A 24,943-nucleotide genomic window follows, 5' to 3' on the forward strand; every position below is an offset into this window, starting at 1 on the left:
CCAGATGAATTTCTTGAAGAAACCGCAACTGAAATGCTGCACAAATCACATTGTTGTGCTTGTGTTGGCTGCCTTCTTAAGGAGGTAAAAGGTCATCGTTTATGGTATATTAAAAAGAAAAAAAAATAATATTTTAGTGCTGTGGAGGAAGGGGGGTTGCGTTGCTTTTTCAGACCCACATTCTGGAAATTAAAACCTGTTTGGCAAGAGCCAGAATGCGACTCGCTGGGAAAAGGCGCCGATGCGGGGCTCTGCCGCAGCCCCCCTGTGTCCCCTCGAGCCCCCTCGTCCCGTCCCCGTCCCGAGGGGCGATGCCCTTGCGGGGGAGCGGGGTTCTGGGGGGTTCAGCACCCCCCGGGGGGCTGCCTGTGCCAGCCCGGCGTGGAGCCTCTGCAAGTCTCAGCAGCTTCAGGGCCCAAGCGGGCACAGCGCTGCCTGCCTGCCGATCCCACGCGCTTGGGAAGCAGCAGGAAAAGTCCCGATTCCAGCCTCCGAGAGCTCCACTGATTTTATTCAAGGCCAGAAATTTGGCTGCTCCCTTTTTCTCCCTTTTCTCTCCGGTCAGGAGAATGATGGAGCTCGTTTTCCTCTGGCTGGCTGCATGTGAGCAGATGTTTGCCGCTCGGCCTCTGAGTCACCGGCAGAGAAGAGCTGCCTGTTCCTCTCCCCTCCGGAGCCCCGCCTGGCTCCAGCTTCCCTTTGCTTTTAGAAATCCTTCACCCGTAAGAGGTTGCACCTTCCCAAATGTGGCAGGACTTGAACCAGCAAATGAGAAACACAGGCAGGTTTCTCAGGTGAGAAACCTCAGGAGCGGCCAACGAGTGTGAAAAATAATAGCATCAGCCCCAAAAATGGCAGATGCTCATTTGGTGTTTACAGCAGGGCGGGGGGTGCTGGATGTGCCGAGGTCCGGCGTGCTGCCCCTCACCTGTCTCAGCCAGGAATGCCTCCAAAAAGCAGCTCAGACCATAAACCCAGGACTGGGTTGCAGACGGACAGACAGACACGCGGGTGCAGGACTGGCCCAGCTGCTCTGCAGCAAAGGCTTGTGGTGCTGGGTGGGACGGGAGCGCTTGGCCTTGCGATGCTCATGGGCAGGATGAGACCCTGGAGTCAGTGGAAAGGCTCTTGCTGGCCCAACCAGACCTGAGCTGGGTCCTGTTGGCTGGAGCTCTTGGAAGCACAGAGCTGTGTGCTTGGATGGCCTGGGATTTCGGAAGGCAAATTACCATTTTAAGAACTTAATTAAGCAGCTTTGCTGCCTTTTCTAGTGGCATTTCCTTCAGAACCATGTGCCCACAGGACACGGAGCTGTTAGATCTCATCACCCGCGGAGGCTCACGGGGCTGTAAGGCTCTGCCGCAGCTCCGTGGGGTTTTGCCAGCAACGTCTGGGTGGTGTAAAGGACCGTGCGAAGAACCCGGGGGATGGTGAGATACCTCTGCTCCGCACAGAAACCTCCAGCTGGCCTCTGAGGACGGCCCGAGGAAGGAATTAAAATGGAAAGGTGAGCTACTCATTCACAGAGGAGCTTGGCATTGATTTATGGGATGCTCCCAGCCTTGGTTTTGCAAGAATATGACGTGATGGTGAAAGGTTTTGGAAGATGCCGAACTCTGCCGTGTTGGTGCCAGGTAAGGCAGCGGGCGAGCAGGCGCGGGGCGGGCGGCCGTGCACACCCAGGCATGGCCTTGCGTGACTACAGCCGGCTGGAAACACAAAGACATTGTTTTTAAGTGATAGCCGGCCCCCCCTTCCCCGGCTCCTTGCGAGAGGACAGCATTCCTGTCTCACATTCCTCAGCCACTGCTGAGATGGGGAGGGGAGACCTGAGCCAGAGGAAGAAAGCACCAAGTTTTAATTAGGAAAGTGGCCCGTGTGCTTGGGCGATGGTGGCGGGTGGTGCGGGCAGGGAGGGAGAGCAGAACTGCCCACAAAGCAAGATAAAGTGCACGCGGATCAGGTAATAGGGATAATTACACCAGAGCCTGTGGATGTAAGAATGTCAACCAGATGTTTCAAGTCACGGAAATTCAGTGGTTTCCCAACAGATCTGCTTAGAGCAGCTGAAAGCATCCTTTATCCCGCGAGGGCAGGGACTCGGGGCGCTCCTTGGCGAGGAGGACGGGGCGGTTTGGCCGAACACGGGGCAGAACTGCCTGCGGCCGCCGGCTCTGAGTTACTTCATGAAAGCTTTAAAGCAGAGGAAACCCTCCGCCACGGCAAATGGAAAGGGAAGAGGCTTTTGCTGGAGAGGCAAGTTCTGCTCCGTGCTCCGGGGCTGGCTTTGGGGTTCAGTCTCTGTGTCACAGCTACGCTGCCCACCGGGGCTGAAATACCACCAGGAGGATGGTTCTTGTCCAGCTGAAAATGTCCTCAGGATACCGAGTTGCCGATGGTCAGTATTTGGCAGGGAGGAAGAACTGGGTGCTGACTCCTCCAGACAAACAGGGAAAGCGCCACGAGGCGATGGGAGCCCGTCTGCCCTAACCTGCAGCTGCACCAGCCTCTTGTGGGAGGGTGGAGCCCAAAAATCTGCTTATTCTTGTAAAATTTTTGTCGGTACAAACACCTTCTCGGTAGCACGGTTGGGTTCACAGCCTGAGGTCGTGTTACTTTTACCACGCCAGTTTGTCAATGGCACATCTATAAAGTTCACTGTGGATTTTTACAAAAATAAGAAAAAAAGGCATTTAGTAATGGGCACCAGCATTGGCAAAATAAAAGAGAAAGAGATTCGGGAAGGGTGAGCTGGGAATGAGTTCCCACAGGATGGCTGTTCCCAGGGCCTGGCCAGCACCATAACCTCTGAAAGTCCTCTGACCTTCAAATACCCTCCCCAAACCAGTTAAATATATATAAATATATCGAAATATGGAAACAAAAAGCTTTTTATTTCATGCGCTGAGAGTGCCAAGTGTCTCCAAGAGCCAATAAAGAACTGTTGCTCCAGGGAACGGGGAGCTGCATTTCAGGTAAAACACAAACAACCTGAATCTTTACCCAAAACTTGAACCAATCCCAAAGTTCAACAAAAAAAAAAAAACCTAAAAACCCATCCCTGAGGTTTTGTAAAAGAGGAGGAAAAGCGTGGTTACAGGTTTTGAGTTTTCCCCCCGGTGCTGGATCGCAGCCTGGACCACAAGCGCGCGCCGGGAAGGACGGGCTGCGCGGGCACCGCACGGCTCCGCACGCTCCGGCTGCCTCGTCCGGCTGCGAGAGCGGTGGGAAACCTCCTCGGAGTGAGCTGGAGCAAAGCTGTCCCTGAAAGCGGGCGGGAGGCCGCGGGGAGCGGCGAGGGAAGGACGGCTACCCCTTGAGAAACGCTCCTTGCCCCCTCCGTGAGGCTCAGGGGATGCCCAGCACCCCAGAGCACAGCACCAAGCTGCAAAGCAACCGAGTCCCAGCGCAGCTGCGGGATGCAGGAGCAGGGGATGTGACTGGAGCGCCGTGGGGACACTGGCTGGGGGCAGGGTGATGCTCCCTAGCACACAGCAAGCCCCACGAGCGCACCCCAAGCCCTGCGAGGTGCACAGCCCGCCATGAGAAACCCAAAAGTTGGCAGGAACCGAGGAATCACAAAGCCACAGAGAGAGGGAGAGACATTTCAAGACAACCAGGAGAATTTGGTACCCTGCTCCCGCGGCTTTCTGCCTCTCACAACCCCCCAGCCACCCGCCACAAGCCTCCCGGCACGCTAGGAAGGAAAAAACTGCTGCAAGTATGAGAAAAGGCACATCCGTCACCTGTTTGCACAGTGACAAAAGCAAAGCGGGGAAGAGAGGTTTAAATGCCATTGCCAAGGTCACGCAGGGGATCTGGGGCACAGGACCCCTCGTCCAGCCAGCGCACGGGCCATCTCCTACCCAGCCCGCCAGCCAGGCATCCTAGGGAAGTCAAACAGCCCTTAACCCAGATGACAAATATCTGATAAAAACCCTAAACTGTCTGCATATAACAAAAGCAAAGGAAGGGAGCAGGTAAAATTCTGAACTGTAAAAGCAAAATCTGCTCTATGCTGGGACTGGAACAAAGAAAATCCACACTCATGTGATGCTAACCCCATGCCAGTGTATATATAGGCTGTGTGTTTCATACTTAAGTTACTTAAAAAGAACTTTAAAGCTGAAACGCTGTTAAAAAGTACATTGTGTGCTCCGTTGTGAAGATAAATTCATTATTTAAACTTGAAAAGGTGACTCATCTAACATCTATTATAAAAAGGAATAAAAACACACACACACGCAGCGAGATTTTCAAGGAGTCCAGTGATTTAGTGTCTCTTTCTTTCTCTCCCCACACTTCTTGCCTCCTGCACAAGGATCTATTGAGAAGCTGCAGAACAAACGTTCCCTTATGCCGCTCCAAAAAAGTCTCCGTCAGTTTGTCTGAGACAGCTGCCTCCAAGCACGCTATGGTTACTCATTAACTGGGTCTCCCAGGGCAGGGGAAGAAGGAGTAAACTTAATAGACCCTAAACCAGAGGCAAAAAAAATAAGAGAAAATAAATACATCAGGTGTCCTGGAAAATAAAGTGGAAAAAGCAGGTGGCACCATGAGCACCTCCCAGGCAGAGGGTCCGTCCACGATGGGCAGCCGGCTACCGGAGCAGAAGGGGACAATGACACAGAGAGTAAACGTACGGGGACAAAAGAGTAAGATTATTAAAGGGAAAGAGAAGAAAGAGACGGGACAGAGAGGCACTTGTGCTCCGCGGTGCTTTATATGCTCTGGGTGCCGGGGGAGGATTACTTCATTGCGGAGAAGTTGCCCGGCTCTGCTCCCCAATGGAGGGATTCATTCCCTCCCCCTGCACGTTTTGCATGAGAATGAGGGGCTGCTTGGCCAGGGCAGCACTTGCCAGTGGGCCAGTCCACTCCCGAGGCCCCTTGGCTGCCAGGAGAGCCGGCCAGCGGCTCCTTGGTCCCGCGGCGGAGCATCCCTTGGGGCAGGTCCCCTCCTGCCTCGCCGGCACCCGCGTGTGCGTGGGGTTCCACCTCCCCCCTCGCAGAGCCATCGCTTGTGCCCGTGCTGGATCTCTCCAGGACGAGACGCCTCATGCAGCCGAAGGGTGGGTGGGATCCTGCCTTGGCCACGACACCCGGCGCTGCCCTGGCCACCACCATCTCCACCACAACCCCTCGCAGAAGATGCTTCCCCGGGGCGCAGAGGACACACGAGCTCTGGGCTGGCTGCACCTTGCACTTTCATTTCAGGGGTTTTGGGGAGGAAGGCTTCCCCCAAACACGCGCTCATCCTCACGGCAGCGCCACGGGAAGGCAGGGGGTCACTGCCCCCTGGCAGCCAGCGCTGTCCCCACACACCTGGGGACACTGGGCAGCATCGCCAAGGCAGGACACGCTGCGACCAGCCCTGCCTGCCCAAACCTCTGCTCATGGGAGTGGGGAACGGCCGGTGCCGGCCTGACATCTCCGCCAGCTCCTGACGGAGAACAATAATTATAGTTGCAATAAAATGCTGAATATAGCTGTGAACAAGGGCAGTAAACCCGCCCTGCCTGCCGTTCAGGGCCTGGTCCACGGAGCCTCGGCCACCGCCAGAATTAATTCTCTGTTTTCTATTTGCCCAACACGCTCTCCCCGGAGATAAGGGGGGGGCAAGGGACTGTAATTATCTCCCTGCCTTTTGTCATGTGCTTTTTTGAAACAATTAAGGGATTGCAGTCAAAGGAATGGGGTGGGGATGGAGCAGAGCCAGGCAACCACAGGACCGCAGCCCTCAGGACTGTGCAGGATCCGTCCCGAGCTGGCAGCACTGTGAGGGCAGGGGCACGGCAGCCACGGAGCTGCCGGATACCCGGGGCTGTGCCAGAGCCCCCGAGGACAACCCAGACCTGCAGATTGCTGACCCCAGGGCCAACCAAATCCCCAGGACAGACCCTTCCAGCCCCCAGGAGCCCCTTGCTGCTCTTTCTAAGGCAGCATCCCCCACCCCAGAGATGCCCATTTTTCACACGCAGGTGGGAAGCAGCAATTCCTACCCCTGGCCCCACCTGTAGGCACCCTCCCACAGAGCCGTCGGAGGCTGATCCACTGCAGAGAGCCCCCGAAAGAGGGATCAGCAAAAGGGATCAGCCCCTGCAGCTGCTCCTGCCGAGCCCATCTCAGGCAAAGCCGCGCTGGCCGGGCTCTGTGCGTGGCACCCCACCCGCTGCACCCCAAGCAAGGGTGGCACGAACTGTCTCCCAGTCACCTGCGATGCACCGGGTATTATCTGCTCTCTCGAGGGCTGGGATGTGCTGGCAGCTGCCTGTGAAAGGGAAGGCAAAGCCTGGAAGGCAGCTCTCTCTCTCCCCATCCAGGTCAGCTGGTGCTCCAGTGAAACAGGTACCTTATGATTAGCTTTTCTGTGAAATGTTAAACATCTGGAGCTCAGCGGTACAAGGCAGCCTTTGTGCAGCTGGTAAATTATCTGCAATAAAACAGCACTTGTTTCAGAGAGCTTCAAGGAGAGGGGGAGGGAAAAAAAAAAAAAAAAGACGAAAGAGAAGCCACCCCCACCAGAAGAGGAACCTCAGACCTCTTCTTGGGGCTCACTGGTGTTTTCCACGCTGTGCTGGGTGCCTTGCTGCATGAATGCAGCCCGAGACCCTGCAGAGACCCCTCTGTGGTAACAGCATCTTAAACCTTTGCAAATGGGGTCTCCTGGCCCAGCCGTGCCTGAGCTGAGGTACACTAAGCAGCCCCACGGGGATGGTCCCAGCTGTATTAAATAATTGTGATTAAATACTCAGCATTTGGCTCTGGAAAGGGGCATCGTCCCCTCCTGCCTCGCAGCTTTGCCGCAGAGGGTGGTGTTTCCCGCTGGTATTTTCAGATTTCTTAATTTGAGAAGCACTGAACAGATAATTAAAAGGGACCAGAAAGGTTGATGTCTGTAAGAAATGAATAAGAAAGCCCAGGCCACGCTACACGGCCAGCGCCGAGCACACGGGGCTTGGGGAAGCTGGTGCTGTGGGTCCTGGGCCCGGCGGAGGCTCCTGCTCCCTCCCGCAGCTCCCTCCTGCAGCATCCCACTCGCTGAGGGAGATTGCGATGCTCCACCTTATCAGCTTGTTGTCTCCTCTGAGCACAGCGTGTGTCTAACCCTGGAAACCGAGAGACAGAGGAGTTGGGGAATTTTGCATCTTTCCTCGGCTGAGGCAAGGCAGCACCTCCTCTATTTCTTTCCGGAGCTCCGTGAGGTTTAGGTACCCCATGCCGGTGGTTTGGCGTGGTAGTGGCATCTCCGCTCACCTTTGCACAAAGCTGAAGGGAAAAAGATTTGCACAAGTTAAACATAAAACCAACTTTTTGTTCACCGGCCTCTTCTGAGCCTGGGGAAGCAGCAAGAGCAAGGACAGGTCTCAGAGGCAACGAACCACGTCGAGGGGTTGGCAACTAAGGTCCATCTACGGAAATGAAGCACCCGTGGGAGGGCTGGGAGGTCTCTCCCTCAGCCCCATCCCTAAGCCCAGGCCCAGGCCAGCACCTCGCTGACCGCAGCATCACGTCAGTCCGTGCTCCCGGTGCCACCGTGGCCCAGTCCCAGAGTGCCCCATGGAGCCAACGGCGGGTGGAGCTGCTGCCGATGCGCCAGGGGAATGGGGCAGGAGGAAAAATCCCCCAAAATCTCTTTGTCTCCTTTCCACCCACCAGTGCTGCCTTTACACAGCAATTACCGAGGCCTCAGGGGCTTTCACACCCAGTCACCTGGGCCTCCTTGTTCTAAACAACTTAATTTGTTTAATGACTTGGGAGGCCCCGGGGGCCCCTTGTTGTCTGGATTTGTTGCCTGGTCTCCAAAGGGTTTTTCTGCTGTGGGGCGGGCAGCCACCACCCAGAACTGGAGGGCACTGGAAAGCTTTTGTGAAACCTGAACCAAGACAAGTTTTAAGACATCTCCTCTGAATTCCCGGGGGTCTGTGACCTCCAGGGACACGCCAGTGACTCCGGATTCAGGGAAGAGGACCTGCAAGCCCCAAGCCAAGTGGTAGGGATGGAGACAGAGCAGCTCCTGGACAAAATATGTCCTGGGAAGGAAGGGGGAAAACAAAGCACATGGCGAAATGCTGCTTTGTGCTCTAAATCCAACCTCCTGCTTGGCCCTGCTGCCAGCCCGGATGGAAACACCAGGCTGGGAGACACGGGGATGCTCCAGCCCTCGCCTTCGCTTTAACCTTGGGAAAGAAAGGGAAATAAAAAGGGGTGGGAGTGCTGATGCTGTTTGCCTGTCCTGCGCGGAGCTGGGGGAGCAGTGCTGGGGCTCGGGGCTGGCAGAGGGGGAGGTCCTGGCAGAAGTGGGGCTCCCTGGGGGAAGCCCAGGGCAGTGGGGAGTCCTGCACCCCGGCCGTTACCAGCACCTCCCTCCATTGTTTCCCAACCGGCGTTTTTCCCTATGACCTAATCATCCCTTGGCTCTCGCTGGCAATTTTATGGCAGGGAAATTATTTTGCAGTAAAAGGAAAGCAGATCCAGGCCATTCTCTTCCCTCCTGTTTTCATATGGGGTTTGGAGCGGTGGTTTTGTTTTCTGCTTCAGGCGCTGCAGAAGGATTGTACGAGGCGAGATGGGGAGCGAGCGTGTGTCGGGTCTGTAACGCTTTCGTTGTTCCTGTAAGAACACGAGAAGGCAACCGGGCGAGAGAGATTTAAACAATTCCCCCACGTAAACCAGCTCTGGACACAAAAGCTTTTTAGTTATCATCAGCATTTTGTAAGATTATATTAAAATAAACCTTTAGGTTCAGTTTCCTGCTCTCAAGAACCCCCCTCGTAGGACTATAAGGCACAGAAACATATCCCAGAAATCTCAACCAAGGACATACTAAGAATACTTTCTCCCTATTCTTGCACAAACAACTGCCCTCCGCACTGTAAAAGCCTTGAAACAAGAAAAGAGGTACTAAGATTGGAGCTGTGCAATATGCAGATGCCCCAGGGTGTAATTTTCCCTCTTCCCATTAGGAACAACCCTCCAGATTGAAGAATTTTACAGCGGAGCCATTCCTGGACCGGTGGCATTTCACCCTCGTGTCGACCTTTCCCACCTCACACGACACATAAGAAACCGCCTGGAGAACATCCCTCTGAGAGGGCAGAGAGGAACCTTTCCACAGTCACCACCTTGCTACCAGTCAGCTGAAAGGAAGTTTTTTTTAAGTAAAGCAACCAAGAGAAAAGCAACCAGGGGATCAGTCATGAGCTACGGACCCAGCAACCCAGCACAGACACGAGCACGTATTTTTGGAGGGCTGGTTGACCATGCAAGACTAAATAGACATACTGCGAGCATGCCAATATATACCTAAAAAGAGAGACTGACATTAAATCTCCCTTAGAAACTCAACGACCCCATAATGTCTGCCCTAGGAAAAGGGCACCTGGAGCCATAATTTCTCTTCTTCCCTCCAGTCGCCCAGAACCAGGCTTGTTCCTGAGGTTGGGGGGTCCACACTGGGGATGAAACAAGGCAACGTGGCATGGCCAGGGCCAGCGCGACGGGCTTGGGGCACCCGAGCAGGCTCCGAGCGGGAAGAGGAGCCGTACATTTGCTCCCGAGCTCGGAGCCGGGAGCCTGCGTGTGTGCGCACGAGAGAGAGCGTCTCAATTTTAATTGCAGCCTCGTTGCCAAGTACAACAAAGTCCACGTACAAAGAATAGAAGTCATTTTGTCTTGAGGTTTGAATTGTTTCTTTCCTAAGGGGCGGGGAGGGAGGTGAAATCCATTCCTTTATAAGCAATGACTCAGGTGCTACGATCTACCCTGGGCGCGCATCTTGCAAGCCCGAGTAATGTTTTGTGCCGTGTTTTGTTTGACGGCATGGGCCCTAATAATGGGATTATTGTTCGGTTGCGTGCAAAGCCCTCGCTTGGGGTTTTTCTGTCCCCGCCCAGCCCTGCAAACCGCAGCCGCCTTCGCCTTCCCCAGCACCCCGGCGCGGGCCGGCGAGCGCCCGGCACCCGTGGAGGGCCCACCCGCCCATTCCTGCTCCCTGACTCACAGCGCTGCGCACCGGGCGACGTGACCCGTGTCACGGTGGCGTGGGGAGAGGAGCGATTTCCCTGCCCCGGTTGCACAACCGTAACCGTGGCCCTTCACCGCATTGTCCCAGCCGGGAGAGAGCCGAGCCGGGCAGGGAGAAGGAGCTGCTGGGGAGGGAAAAGCAGCAGCCAAGCAAGCATCGTGCCGTGGTGCCAACCTCCGCGCCCGCCACGTGCCACCCTGGCACATGCCAGGAGCTGCCTGGCATCACGTGGAGGCAGGGAGTAAGGTGGGATTTGCCCCAAGCAAAGGGGACGGCGCTCCGGGTGGGATGGAGCAGCCGCATCGCCAAAGGGAGAAGCCCAACGCTTTGCATTACACACTCGTAGCCCCAAATAATCCCCTCTCAAAGCCCTAATCCCCTGGCAAACACAGGTACGGTGCCGCGCAGCCGAGCTCTCAGCAGCTTCTCCATCCACCACTTAGTCATAAGCACGACCCGAGGCTCATCCCAGGCAGCTCTTTGCTCCGCAGAGGAGTTTCCCCGTGGGCTCCTCCACCCTCTTCTCACCAGCCATTAACTGGGTACCGTGCCCACTGCAGGGAAGCATCTTGATGGTTCAGCCTCTGAAAGGAAAAAAAAAAAAATCACAAGAAAAAGCAGCAAAATACACCTGGTACTGCATTGCTGGGCTTTTTCGTAGGAACTTTTCTTGCCGAGGCTCTCCGAGCGCCAGCTCCGCACCCGGGCACACGTGCTTGCACACGCAGCACCGAACCGCCGCCGGGCTTCACCTGCTGCCAAACGCAGCCACCTCCGGGGCTGTGAGGAGTTGGGGGCTTTTCCAGTTCTCAGCTAAACGCTTGGGTCACCCTCCGTCATTAGCAGGGCTTGCAAAACCCCAAAACGCCTACAAAAATATCAGCAAGGAGGCCACAAACTTACGCCGGGGTTTGGGGTTATGTTTAAAGCCCATCGCAAAAGCGGATACGAGCGCTGTTTGGGAAAAGACTTTTCACTTCACCTTTGGAGGTTTGAGGCTTCCGGATGGAGGGGAGTCACAATTTCAGTTTTCCTGCAACCAATGCAAAAAGTTATTACCGCTTAAAGATAAAACCCAAGAATCTGAAGTTTTTGTATGTGTGAAGCTACTGAGAAATTTGTCCTAAATTAAGAAATTAGGAGAAATCACCAGCTTTGATAGTACAATTTGATATTGCGCTTGGAAAGGGGCTCAAAGGACATTTCAAACGGGTTCTGGCATGGCTGCGCCCCTCCGAAGGCTGACTGCCCCCCATCAAAAGGCTGGAAAGACAGAACCCCCTGGCGCTGGGCTCTCCCCGAGCGTACACCCTTGTGTGCTGCGGGCCGGGGGCTGCTCCCCATTTCACAGAGGCACAGGAGAGCTTCACCAAGGGGGTCAGCGGGCGCTGCCTGGGACAGGGTGGGGGGGATCCACACCGCTGCCAGAGCACCCCCCTGGGGGGACAGAGCCCTGGCTGCACCCCAGCACACACAGGCAAGGGTTTGGGGCCAAGAACAGTCCGGTCTCCCAAAACCCAGCTCCAACCACGGGATAACTGTCCTCTCTTTCCCCTCCAGCCCGGTGTCTGGGCGAGAGCCGGCTCCTCCCGGCCGAGGAGCAGAGCCCGTCTCCATTTTGCAGGGCTTGGCTGCGTGTTTATATCGCCTTTGCTCCCAACTCCACCTTTTCATTGACAGCTGTTGTTTCCACGGGTAATTTCAGGCCTGGCCCCCAGCCAGCTTTTCAATCAGACCAAGGAATAGATATATAATTTCATTTACCTCCAGGGTACAAACAGAAAAGGAGGATTTTCGTATGTGCTTTCTGCATCACCCTCCCCACTCACTTCCTACGGGTCCAATGTACATAATTATCTCGGCTGGCTACATCTAAGCAGCATTAAATGTTTTATGTGATATTATCTCGCAGCAAACTGATTACAAGGCTGCCTTTAAAAGTATAATATGTTTTTTTGTACCAACTTACACCACACGCCAGAAATCAAGTAAGAAAATATCACCAACAGCCTGCGAGAAATCCCAACCCATGGACACCCCGGAGGTTTTTAAGTTTCACACAAAGGCTTTTGGCTGGAAACAGAGAGCTAAAAACTTTACAAACACTTCTAGTGTGTCTGGGAAGGAGGTGGGGAGCAGTGGGAGATCACCCAGCCTCTCCACTGGTGGCACTGAGAAGGAGGCACTGGGCAGGTCCCTTCCCTGTCCCTCCCTGGGACAGGAAAGTTTTTTTAAAAGCAGGAAGGTTTTTTAAAACCAGCTCTCACCTGTTGGTTTTAAAAAAAGGGTCCTGACACCCCCCTGCTTTTCCCACTGGGGGCCATAACCCCGAATTTCCCCCATGACCAGAGAGACCCGGCTCATCCCTGCAGCCCCACGGATCCCAGCGAAGGTCGGGTCCCCCTTCCCATCCCCGTCCCCCAGGACTGTCGTGCTGCTCCCCCAAACCAACATCACCCCCAGGGCTCATCCCAGGGCTGCGGGATGTTCTCACACCCCCCCACGGGGCCAAGCCCCACCAGCGACGGCACCTACACGTGTGTGCGCGAGTGCACACACCCCCGTGTGTGACGACCCCAGGTGGGTGCAGGCAGAGCTGCGTTTTTCCCCTGGGGATTTCTTGCAGTTGCTTTTTTCTGAGTCATAAGGCATGACCAGTGTCAGGTGTTGGACCTGGGGACGAGCAGGTCGGCTGCAGTAAATCCAGTGAACACTAAAACACACTCACGAGATACCTGGATGAGGCAAAATGGCCTTTCTTCGGCTATTTTTTCCCTTTTTTCCCTTCCCAAAGAGGCTGCCTTCCTGATTGAGAAGCTGCACCTTTGACAAGCCAGGAACAATTAATCTGGAGGAAAGAAACAGCAGAATGGAGGGAGGAGAAGCAAAGGCATGTCTTCATGGCATTAAAATAAATCATCGCAAACTCTGAATTTCCCATTTATTGAAACCAATCACAGTTAAAAGGTCAAATCCATTGGCAAACAGTAGTTTTGTATCATCCAGCGTGACACACAAATGAAGTACAAATGAAATCCAACCAAAGAAAAGAAAAAAAAAAAAGAACCAAACAAAAATGCATGGCTCTAGCTTAAGTTTATTCCAGCCTGTTCCCTCTGGCTGCCCCTCCTGCAGCTCCTCCAGCAGGACCGAGTGGTGGCCAGTGAGCCCCGACTCGTAGCCCCGCTTCCCAGGATGCCGGTGGCAGCCAGGTGATCCAGTTATTCCCACTGAAGGGTCTAACGAACCCCTCGTTACTGAAGACAGAAGCATCCTTGGGGAAGAGGGAGGTGAGGTTTACAGCATCCTTCCAGCTTCAGCGTTTCGCTCCTCGCTCCAGGCACGGGGAGGGACGGGCAGGGCTCGCTCCTCAGCCTAGAAAGGCCTAATCCTGCCTGCTCAGACACAGCTGTTCAACAAGAGATGCTGGGAAAGCAGAAGGTGAAGAGGCAGGTACACGGTGCATGTTTCTGGCTCTTCAGGTAGGATAATTAATTCACCCTGATGAATTATTTCATCCTGATGCTGCTCAGGAAGACGAGAGCTCCTGGCACATTCAGGTCCTGACTCAGCTCCGAGCTCTTCTGCGGGGTGAAGAGCGCCCAGGGCCACGGCTGGGAAGAACCCGCGTTGGCTCTTCGGGGAGTTACAACCAGTGGAACCAGCAGCCGTAAACCAGCAATCGCTTGGCAAAGCCAGACCCAGCGCCAGGCCCACGGGGCAACGCAGCCGGCTGACCACCAGTCAGGCAGCACGTCAACCCCAACACGTGTGACTGCACCTTGCCTTTGCAAAGAGTACATGCCAGAAAACACAAAAATTATTCTTCCCCGTGGTTTTTTTTCAGAGAAAACCTCGGGGTATTGAACACAACGCACTGCATCAATGCCCCACTTACGAGATAAATTTAGGAAAAAATGACATTTCTCTCTTACAGAGATCCCAAGAAAATTCATTTTTATTTGCCTGGACTATTTGCATCCATCAAAACTAATACCTTAAGACATTCCCCAGGACCAGCAGGATGCGCGAGACCTGCGATCCCACAGGGTGCTGTACGTGTTACCTCAGCCCTAACGCCTTCCACCTGACTTCCGAAAAAACTGTGGAAATCGAGACTCTGTAAGGAGTTTACTCCATTCAAATGCCTTGGTACTTCACCACAGACCAGCTTAAACACGCGACAGTGAATTTCTAATCTTCTACAGAACAAAAATGATCAAAACCCAGAGCGACCTGACTCAGAGAAACCAGCCCAGCGCAGAAGGGAAAGGACAGGGTGACCTGCAGCCCAGCCAACGCGTCGTCCAACGACCCTCCTGAGAGGAAAAGAAAATCTGGTGGCGAAAGGAAACAGGACCCGCGAGGAACCACCTGTATTTGTGCTTTGAAAACCATCGACATGACGTTGGAGGGAAGGAAGAGATATAAAATTATAGGAAATCAACACCAAACCAGATCCAAAAAAATATATATACAAAAAAAGTCCAGAGGATAACGCGTGTCCAGTTCCAAACGCCGCTGCACAAGTGGCTCTGAAGGCTTCTCCCGGGGAGCGGCGCGCTGCCCTACCCGAGCCCAACGTCCAGGGACATCATCACCACAAATCCCAGTATCGAGGTCCAGGACGCCAGCTTCCCGTTGCCACTGCAGGGAGAAAAGGGGAGGGCGTGAGCTCCTGGGAGCCGGGATGAGGGAAGCGTTGCTTTCCATCTCATCCACACAAGGGAAAGGATCTTCTGGGGTCCTCTGCGCTTCCCGCCGTGTCCGTCTGCCTTTAGCGGTGCTCCCCGAGGGCTCTCACCTGGTCTGTGCCTCGGGGATGATATCGTCCATCACCACATAGACCATCGCTCCGGCCGCGAAGCCCAAGGCGTAGGGGAGGAGAGGCTCTGCCACCACCACGGCGAAGGCACCGAAGACGCCGGCTAAGGGCTCCACCATGCCGCTCAGCTGCCCGTACCTATGAAAGACCAAGACTAAAAGCCACCGGGGATGCGGCCCGAGGGGTGGCACAGCCCCCCTCCCTCCCTCTGCACCTCCCCATCCCCATGGTCTTCCCTAAGGCCACCATGGCCAGGAGGAGGCCGGCCACCCAGCCACACTAGGACAAGCCACCTGGATTATTTTAAACAGGCAAGGAAGGTGATTTTTTCAGGAAGGGAATTAAGGCACGATCCGATTCCTTCCCCCAAAAGCTCTGTGAGATTTGGGGATCCAGCTCGTGGGCAGGAATGGGTCACAGAGGAAACACTTCCAACCGGCGTAGCTCAATCCCAAAGAGGACATGTGGCCACAGCCTCAACCAGGATGAAATTGTGCTCTTCCCCCTCGTTTTCTTTCTCTCTAGGACTAGTTTAACTCTCCAGACCATGGGAACTCCCTTCCCGGCAGCAGCAATCCCGGTGCAAGTCCCAGCACTGGCTGTGCTTACTGAATTGGAGGTGGGTGGGAGGAAAAGAAAACAAAGCTTTGGCGAGAGCCGTTTCCAAGCCGCCCCCCTGCCCTCCCATCCATCACCCGGCCGAGCGCACGTGCACGGGCAGGAACGCGGCCCTGCGCTCGCAGGGTTCATGCCCTTGGCTTTTTCACCTCCGGGAAAAGAAAAAATAAAAAGTGGGTTTGAAATCCAGCCCAGAGCGAAGTGAGAGAAAAAAATGAAACAAATTAAACAAAAAAAAACCCAACCTGTAAAAAAAAAACCCCAAACTTCTTTAGTGCAGGATCTGGGCACTCAGCAGGCAGCTGAAGCAGGATGGGGTGACCCACCGGGATCATGCAGCTCCGTGACAGAGCAACACAAACAGATATGGGGAGGAAATCTATAGGCACCCGCTCGTCCAGAGCTGCTGGCAGAGGGCTCTTGCCTCCACGGCTGAAGAGGAGCTCGGCTTACCAGAACGCTTTCCACGTTGAAAATCCAGCGCCGCGCAAAGGCAGGCTGACGGCCAGGCCCTCCGGGAAATTCTGGATCCCAATCCCGATCGCTAAGTTCCTATCCACACAAAAAAGCACACCAAAAAATAAAACTAAAAAAATATATAAAGTGGAAAGCACAGCCTGGGGTCGGCTGCTGTGAGCTGGGAAAAAGAAAAAAGACATTATTCAAGATAGGCCTTTTGAATGGAAGAGCAGCTCGCCCTGGGGCGAGTCATGCTAATATTTAACATGAACACAGCAAACTTCATCTTCAAAGAGCTCTGCAGCATTTAATCAGCTTCAGCACCAGCCCTGGGAGTGACAGGGACCAGACGAGGAGAAGAGACCTGGCTGGGGAGGCCACACGAGGCATTTCTGACTCGAGGCTTTCCAAGAGCCGCAGCATCCCTGGGCCCTGGTGTTTGGGGGAGCTCCAGGCTCGTGGGTCCCCCAAAAGGGTCGGGGTTCCTCCCTCCCGGGGGGGCTTTGCCAGACAGGCCCCAAGTGCCTCTCCCATAACCACTGTCCTTAACCATAACCACTCCTGCACGAGCCTTACAGCTTGTCAGAAGAGAAGGTGTATATTTTAGCCACAGGATTTTGCTTTTTTTCTCTCTTTTTTCCCCCTCTGTCCTACGGAAAGGCGGCACTTGGACTTCCAGAGCTAAAACCAGCTGGAGGGGAGAGCTGCTCTGTCCATCAGTGAAGTGGCACAGGAGGAGGCAGGCCGCTGTGAGGACCATTTCTCCAGGCACAAGAGATAAAAAGCCTGATAAAGGGGGTTAGGCAGGAGCCACAGTGAACTTGAACCGCTCTGAGTAAAGCCCCACGTCCCCAGCGGCAGCAAACACAGCTCCTGGAGCTGACAACTCCAGGACGGATGGGAGAGGTTTGAAGGGACGTTCAAGGGCAGAGGATTAGGTGAGGTTTCTCCTCGCTTGCCCCTTCCCCTCCCACACTTGGCCCCAACAGCCCTTTCAGCACCCACCTTCAGAGCACCCTGTGCCTGCCCAAGCCTCTCCCACACAGTGGGACCACCACATCACCCGGAGCTTGTCCAAAAGGGAAACAGCTCCTCGAACAGCCAGGAAAGAGGGATTTGCCGTGGGAGGGTCTGTCAGACCTTCTGCGCCGGGGGCAGCTGCACCCCAGCCCCGTGCAGCAGCACCTCACCCCAGCACTCCCACCCACACCATCACCCATCCTCCGCCGGGATTTGCTCCAGCCTTGGGAACGCTCCTTCCCCTCTGCTCCAGGGTCCCTTCCAGCTCAGCGGGAGTTTGGGATTTTTGGTGAAAACCAGGAAATTGGGATATGGAGTTTTCTCCTTCACTCGAGGGCATCACAAGCACCACACCAAACAGGGCTCGTTTTTTATGGGGTAGGCTCCTTAGGCTGAGCAGCTCCACCACAGCGAACTGTGACTCGTTCCACAGCTGGAGCAATTCTCCCATCGTGGTTTTGCTGGTCCATACTGGTGGAGCTGGCCATGGCCCGTCCCTGAGGGGACACCGAGAGCGTGGCCGTCCCTGGGGGGGCTCAAAGCCCCAACAGTGAGGTGCCGGGCTGTGACCTGCCCCAGCCCATGGCTCCGAGCGGGACCCCAGCACTGCTCTGCAAGGTCAGTTATTCCTTTGCCAGCAGCTGAAAGCTCCCTTTGCTGCTTTAAACACTTGTTTCCTATTAGTAAAATAAGACTGGTGAGAAAAATCTCTCTGGGTTGTTTAAACTTCTACCAGGGTTTACAGAAGAGGGGAGGGGAAGGGGGAGAGGCTGTGGGTTTCCCTAACCAGGACAGGCTATTACAATCAAAAACATTATTCAAGGGAAAGAGAGAGAGAACGGAGGGGGAAAAACATCCCTTTTAGAAAACACTGGAGCCGCTGTCTGTGCGCTGGGTTTTTTTTCCTCCTTCCCTCGCCTTTGCACAAAGCAGCTATTACTGGCCCTGACCACAACAAATTAATGGGGTGGGAGAGGGAGGTGTGAATGGAGGGGTCTGTACAGGAAGGGTGGCGAGCCCCCCCCTCACCCCCAGTCCCGCTGGGAGGAGGGAACCCCGCGCTGACCCCTCGCCCTGCAGCAGCCCTGGGGGAGAGAAAGTCCCAAGGGGCAGGAGGAAGGGGAATTCAACCCAGGAAGGATCCAGGAGGAGAAGCCCAGACGGGTGGGTTTGCCCCTGCTCTCCTCGTCCTCTCTCCCCCACGCACACCCCCAGTAAAACCCATCAGGGCTCCCCGAAAGCAAGAACTGGCCCCGGCTCTATGGCTTGGGCCACCTCCCCAGCAGCGCTGGTTGCCCAGCAGGTCTGGCACGTGCTGGGGATGGGGCGGCAGCCGGCTCGGCGAGTACCACAAGCAATGGGCTATAGTGAGCAACGTGCCATGTGCCACGGCACGCACGCACCATGGCGAGCAACGTGCCGCCGTGCACGGTGGGTCACAGCATCCTCAACACCAACAGGGACCTGCTGGGGCCAGGCCACCCACTTCTCCCAGGCCTCGGCGGGGAGGCAGCCATGTGTGGCCCCTCCCAGATCAAGATTTTAACCTGTTTTCCCAAGAAACGTGGGGGTCGGCGTCACGCTGTGTGGGGCAGGGGTCGGGCGCGGGCATGCAAAGCGTGCGGTGTGGCAAGAGGCAAAGGCCACCAGAGCCCCAGCGCCTGGCCACAGGCGTCCCTGCACGTGGGGCTTCTTGCTCCTGCTTTGGGACATCTGCGGGGCAGAAAGGCCCTTCTGGGCTCAGCCACAGGCCGAGAAGGTCCCCATGGCATCTCCTGGCCTCCGGTCCCCGCCGTGTACCCACACTGTGCCTGCTCGCCCAGACCACGCTCCCCCATCCCTAGGACCAGTCGTTCCTTCAACGTTTCCTCCCACCGCAGTTCTGCCTGAACTCTTCTTGGACTTTGGGGCCTTTTGAACCTTTCCCGGGGACTCTAACGCCATCAGGATGAGGACAACTGTGTGACAACGTGGAGGCTAGAACACATAAGCCTTGCTCTTTGCTCTGCCTGTGTTCACTGCACGAAGGGTACGTCCACTCGCTGCTCAGGGACCACCTCTGTTTGCCCCACACAGCATCTCCGGAGATATCCAGGTGCTAAAGCGAAGAAGATTTACCTCCGATGCCTCAGCTGTGAAATAAAACCATCCCAGGGGACATTCCTCTCCCCCTTGGCCGCCGAGCCGTGCACACCTCACACCTTCTCTGTAGCTCCCGTGTCGAGCTGACGGCAACACAGTTGGTGAGAAAGCAACTGAATCAAAGCTGCATTGTGTATGGGGAAAACAAAGGCGTCCTTATTACGGAAATAGGTGGGGATTCTTGGAAGGCTTCCCCCGACTGCAAAGAAACACATTGTAAAACAGATGCACAAAGACAGACTGGAGCAGCCTGGCTCAGGGGAGCCAAACCTCTGAGTGCCCCCAGCGAGCTACGGGACACAGAGGAGATGGCGGCGGGGAGATGAGCCAGCACAGCCAGAGGGACAATCATCAGGATGAAATGTTTAGAGACGTTCTCTCTAAGTCTCTCAAGCGAGAAAAGTGGGGAATAAATGATAGAGGTGTTAGAAGCAGCTCCCATCTGGTCTGATGGGCCACCTGTGTCCAGCTAGAAGACATTTTGCAGATGAGGAGGATAACCTGTGGCTCATCCCCAGCCTACACATCTAAAGAAAGAGCAGCCCAGGGGAAGCCACACAGGACTCCACCCAGGGATGCGCGTGCGCCGTTACCGGCTCTGCCACCGGCACCTTAGCCAGCGCGGGAATGTCACTTGGGTGTCTCCTCCATTTGGGCACAACAGACTCAGGTGTCCTTGGAAGCATCGAGGATCAAGGAGCCAACGTGCATTGGACACGTTACCTTTCCCAGCTCTCTGCCTCAGCTTCCCCGTTTGTAAGATGGTGGTGGTGACAGCGATGTCCTCCATAACCTCCTCGATCTGGGAACAGAAATGCCACTCGGACACGTGCCGTCTACACGTGAGCTCTGCAGAGAGCCAGCGCTGCTGGGATGGGTCCGCCCTTGCGTTGGCTGATCCTCTTCCGCAGCAGAGCCCAGTGCTGCAGTTTTAAGGAAGAAAAGGTAAAACCACGGCATGCTGGTGGAACTCCACCAAGGACCAGCTCCTCGTGGCGAGAGAGAAAGACTTCGTGTCCCCCGGGAACATACCGGGGCTGGACCTCCTACCCCCAGCTCGCCTGCCAACTGCTATGGCACCACGCTGGGAGACTCCAAGTTCACTTTCAAAAAAAAGTTGGCATCTCTGCATATTTGCAAGGTCAAGGCACAGAAAGCCTTCTATAAGCCTAAACCCTTGTTTTCAAGGGCCTATTCTTTTACAAACTGATTATGAAAGCAGGCTACATATTCTTAACAAGCCCCTTTTCACTACGGCTTTCAATTCCCTCCAGTGTATAATGTGCATGTGTATTCTTGCATGGCAGGCCCTTACATACTGTTTTGATTGTTATCGTCTTGCCATGAAAGGGCCGATTGTTTTGGGTTCCCAAGATTACATCATGGCTCCCACTCGGGCCGCCCGTCGAGGTGTTTGATCAGGGCTCGCAGGTGGGAAGGAGCTCTGCGGCGAGCGCGGGGCCCTCGGCGTTTCCCCATACCTGCCCTACCTGTTAAACACAGCTGCCGGCACGCTCTGCCCCGGCGTCACGGGAGGCTCTCACGCGAGGAGACGGCCGGGGAGCTGCCGGGGGGAGCGGGGTGGGAGCCATCCCCTCCGCCAGCCCCGGCACCTGCTGGACCACACGCCCACCCTGAGCCCCATCCACAGGCACACGGGGCTCTGGTGACTCCGTTGCTTTAGGTGCTCTGTGTTTTAATGGCCAAATCTGAAAAAGCAGGTGGGAGGATGGTACTCGTGCAGATTTGCCCTTTGATAATGCAGGATCTTTCATCTCAAACACTCAAAACCATTAAAAAAAAAGAAAAAAGTGGATACAAACCTACCATGCCTCCTCCTGAGTGCAGCCACCAGCCCCATCACCCACAGTGACGCAGAAATGCATGGAACAACATGGGAACCCATCCTGGGCAGGGGATGCAGGGTGTACCCCCATTCTGGGCAGGGGGTGCAGGGTTTACCCCCATATCAGGCAGGGGATGCAGGGTGTACCCCCACCCTGGGCAGGGGATGCAGCATGTGCTGCCCATCGCACGCTGCCTTGAGCCTGAGAGCCCTCAGCTCTCCTCCCCACCGACAAAGAAACGACCAGGCTGGGAGCCACTGTACAATTTTCAAGTTACATGGACACACGGACAGATTGGAAATTACATGTGAGTGAAATCCGACAAAAACAGGCACCCTGTTCTCATTTGGAAGTCGACAGCAGAACCTCCACCCAAACCGTGCGGCAAGCAAGGTGCTTTCCAAACGGCACCAAAGACAACCAGTGCATCTGGAAGGAAAAAGGGAAGAGGAGAAGCAGCAGGGAAGAATTTGGGACACAAACCAGGGGAAGAGCTGCAGAGATCGGGAGTCAGGAACGGGCTGGATGGTCGCACGGATACACATCTCCAATGAGAACCACAAAAGCAGACGATGAAAGGGGCACGGGTTTGAGGGTTATGTAGCCTGGGCAGAAGCTGCTCCGCCAGACTGCTCCCAGGAATGGAGAATCACAGAATCATCTGGGTTGGAAAAGCCCTTGAAGATCCTCCAGTCCAACCATGAACCTCACACTGACCGTTCCCAACTCCACCAGATCCCTCAGCGCTGGGTCAACCCGACTCTTCAACCCCTCCAGGGATGGGGACTCCCCCCCTGCCCTGGGCAGCCCATTCCAACGCCCAGCAACCCCTTCTGCAAAGAAATCCTTCCTAAGAGCCAGTCTGACCCTGCCCTGGCGCAGCTTGAGGCCATTCCCTCTTGGCCTGGCGCTGGTTCCTTGGCTCAAGAGACTCATCCCCCCTCTCTGCACCCTCCTTTCAGGGAGTTGCAGAGGGCCAGGAGGTCTCCCCTCAGCCTCCTCTTCTCCACACTAAACCCCCCCCAGTTCCCTCAGCCGCTCCCCATCAGACCTGTGCTCCAGACCCTGCACCAGCTCCGTTGCCCTTCTCTGGACACGCTCGAGTCATTCAATGGCCTTTTTGGAGTGAGGGGCCCAAAACTGAACCCACTCATCAAGGGGCGGCCTCACCAGTGCCGAGCACAGGGGTGAGATCCCTTCCCTGTCCCTGCTGGCCACACTCACCATGCGAGGTGTCCTCAGGCCCAGCCCTGCCCTCAGCACCCACGTTTCCAGGTCATGCTCATGAACGAGCAGCTTTTAGACACAGCTTGACAGTCTTCCTAAGTGCCAGATGCTTTTGGCTAAAACCAGATCCAAAGATGTCACGTTTATAGCCCCAGATCTGCTCCCTCCCCAGCCTCCTCCCTTACTGCCTCCACACCCTGGTCTCAGCACACTCGCTTTTGTGCTCATGTCGGGTCTCTGCTAGAGCCATGCATAGACACATCCCAAGGGAAACAACACCTGCTGCCCCAGCACTCGGCCCTTTCAGAGCTGCTCCTCAGCAGCCCCTTCCATACCTTTTCCTACCCCTTCCCTCCCTCTTCCCATTCACTCGCTCGGGCTCTAAGCAGCGTGCCGCCCGGTCTGTGTCACATCTGCTCACCTGGCCCTCTGCCAGCCTTAAATATACACCGCTCTGGATCCACACGCAGTAAACATTTACAATTTTAGGAAATTTTACCCTTAATTTATCCCAAAGGCACATAAGCTAAGTTCAAAGTCATAAAACCTGCTCTCCCCTCTGACTGCGGCAACCGGGACGTGAACTTTAGCTGAAGAGCAAGAAATTCTCCAGCTTTCCCGACAGAAATCCCCAGCAGTGCCAGGCCAGCCTGGGACAGGGCTGCCACCCACCTCCCCTCCCCAGCGAACCTCAGCTCAGGCAGGGCTTGGGCTGGCAGGACGGGGTAGCCCCCGTGCCACCGGCCATCCTCATCCTGCGCACTAAGGCGAGGGGGATGGGGACAGGTCCATGCACGAAGCATCCAAACACATCCACGTTCTGAGCTGGTTCCATCTTCAGGTTACATCACTCAGCTAAAACACACAGGGCTTTTTTTTGCTTTCCTTTCCCAACCTGCCGCGCGTCGGCGTGCTCTGCGTCCTGCCCGTGGCACACGCGTCTGTTAGACTCGCACGAGCACTCAGGCTCTTTCCCACCTCCCCTCCCCAATCCCACTTCAACTGACAGCAAACACAAAGCTCAGCTCCTGCTGCATCTCGTGGTCGCTGCATCCTCCTGCGCTCCCTGGGGAGGACTGACCCTCCAAACCCTCCCTGAGCAAGTCATTATCATTACAGCTTAATTAGCCGAGGAAATGGGACTGGCACACAAAGGTGGGCAAGCCCTCGGAGGCAGCTGGCTAAGGGTGCAAGAACATCCCATGAGATACAGGGTGTGAGCGAGGGTCATCGCTCCGGGTACCAGGTGCTGCCAGCCCGGGCTTGGATGCCCCATGAGGCATCTCCTCCCCATCCCAGCAAAGCCGGGGGGGCTCAGCCAAAAGGACATGAGTCCAGACACCCCCACGAGTCCAGCCATGCCCCAATGCCAGCGGCTGCTGGCAAGAGCAAGTTCAAAGCCTCAACAGCAGCCGGGGCGGGCGATAAGCGATAGGAACTGCGGCCAGCCGGCGTACCCTGCCGGATCGCACGGAGGGGTCCCGTTGTCTAGGGACTATTTATTCCTCTGGGGTTTTAAAATCTTTATTCTTATCTGCCCGGTTATTTATGTAACTGTTTGATTTATGAGTCAGACTCACGCACAGGGTAAAAGTTCACATCTCCCCTGATCTAGGAAGCACAAAGACACGTTTCATGAGCTCCTCACGCTCCTGCTCTCTTCTCTCTTTCGCCACGTTTTGACCTCAGCTGCGCAGCAGGAAAAGCTCAGGGAGCCCCGGCGCTTTCTCCCGCTGCCAGATAAGAGTGTGAACGCAACCTGTGAGCACAGGATCCAACCAGTGTCACCCAACCTCGCCCAGCTCTGGCTCTCCAAGGCTGGTATCTGCAAAACAAGCAGAAGACGTGACCGAGCCCTGGAGTCGCTCCCTGCAAAACCCCCTTTGCAGGAGACACAAGCCGGGAGCCATCGCCCTTGTCCTGCCGCTTCCTCCTCACAGCACGTAAGGAAAAGCAGGAGACATCGCCCAGACAAATTTCTGTTTGCACAGTTATGGTCTACCTAGCTGAAAAATTGACAGATATTTGTAAATGGATGAAGACATCACTTCCCCTTCTCAGCATCAACTCCCTGTTGTATTTACTTGGGTTAAATTCCTGTCCAAAGAGAGGGACCAGCACAAGACCCAAATATTCCCAGGCAGCTGGCGGGTGGTCCCCAGCTCTGCCCAGTCTTGGGGGGAGTTGGGGACCCAGCCCAAGGTGGGACGATGCTCTGGCTGCAGACGGGTGGGTGAGCCCCGGGACAGGCTCAGCCCCCATGACAAGCACCCGCCCCTGCCTCAGTTTCCCCGTTCCTACAACAAGGACAGGAAGGCAGCACTGAAAAGCAGCAGGCAGAGCTGCAGGACCCCACCACTGCTGTTATTCACAACATTTTTCCTTTTTCAGAAGCGCATTCGGAGAAAAGCTCAGCATCGTTAGTGGCCACCCCCGAGCCCCGTAGCCACCCAGCTCCAAGGCACCCTGTAAATCCCACCAAACAAGCAGAACAGCAACGACCATAAAAAGAGTCTGCGGGGACGGGTGAGAGCTCGCACCTCATCAGAGCCAGCTCCCGAAGGTGGTGGCTTGGATGGAAATTGCTCCAGTTTTGAGCAGAAACCAACAACGTCCTTTGCCGGCAGCCACTGAGGAGCCGCAGGCAGCACCTTCCAGCTCCAACCATCACCAGGAGGTTTTGGTCAAGACCCTACAAGTCACAAGCACCTATTTTTAAACACCTTAAGAAGACCCTCATCTGAGACCTCGTTAACTCTATTTTAAACAGCGTCAGGCT

General features: G+C 55.4%; 1 protein-coding gene and 1 long non-coding RNA gene across 4 annotated transcripts in view; both read right to left on the bottom strand.

The window, feature by feature from the left end:
• Positions 1–4,253: 4,253 nt before the first annotated feature.
• On the bottom strand, positions 4,254–6,382 carry LOC141952179 (uncharacterized). The gene is made up of 2 exons (XR_012631567.1): positions 6,214–6,382; positions 4,254–4,474 (listed from the first exon to the last, which is right to left on the bottom strand). It is a non-coding gene; the product is annotated as an uncharacterized LOC141952179 (long non-coding RNA).
• A 6,571-nt stretch (positions 6,383–12,953) lies between these two features.
• SLC39A11 (solute carrier family 39 member 11) overlaps positions 12,954–24,943 on the bottom strand; it is a 97,407-nt gene continuing 85,417 nt past the window's right edge. For all 3 annotated transcript variants that reach the window (XM_074889312.1, XM_074889311.1, XM_074889309.1), the window contains exons 8-10: positions 15,923–16,021; positions 14,831–14,989; positions 12,954–14,673 (exon numbers count right to left, since the gene is read on the bottom strand). In XM_074889312.1, the coding sequence (XP_074745413.1) occupies positions 14,595–14,673; positions 14,831–14,989; positions 15,923–16,021 (337 nt within the window). In that variant the 3' untranslated portion in view covers positions 12,954–14,594. The remainder of the gene's footprint in view (positions 14,674–14,830; positions 14,990–15,922; positions 16,022–24,943) is intronic.

The sequence above is a fragment of the Strix uralensis genome, chromosome 19 (assembly GCF_047716275.1).
Source record: "Strix uralensis isolate ZFMK-TIS-50842 chromosome 19, bStrUra1, whole genome shotgun sequence".
Classification (NCBI taxonomy): domain Eukaryota; kingdom Metazoa; phylum Chordata; class Aves; order Strigiformes; family Strigidae; genus Strix; species Strix uralensis.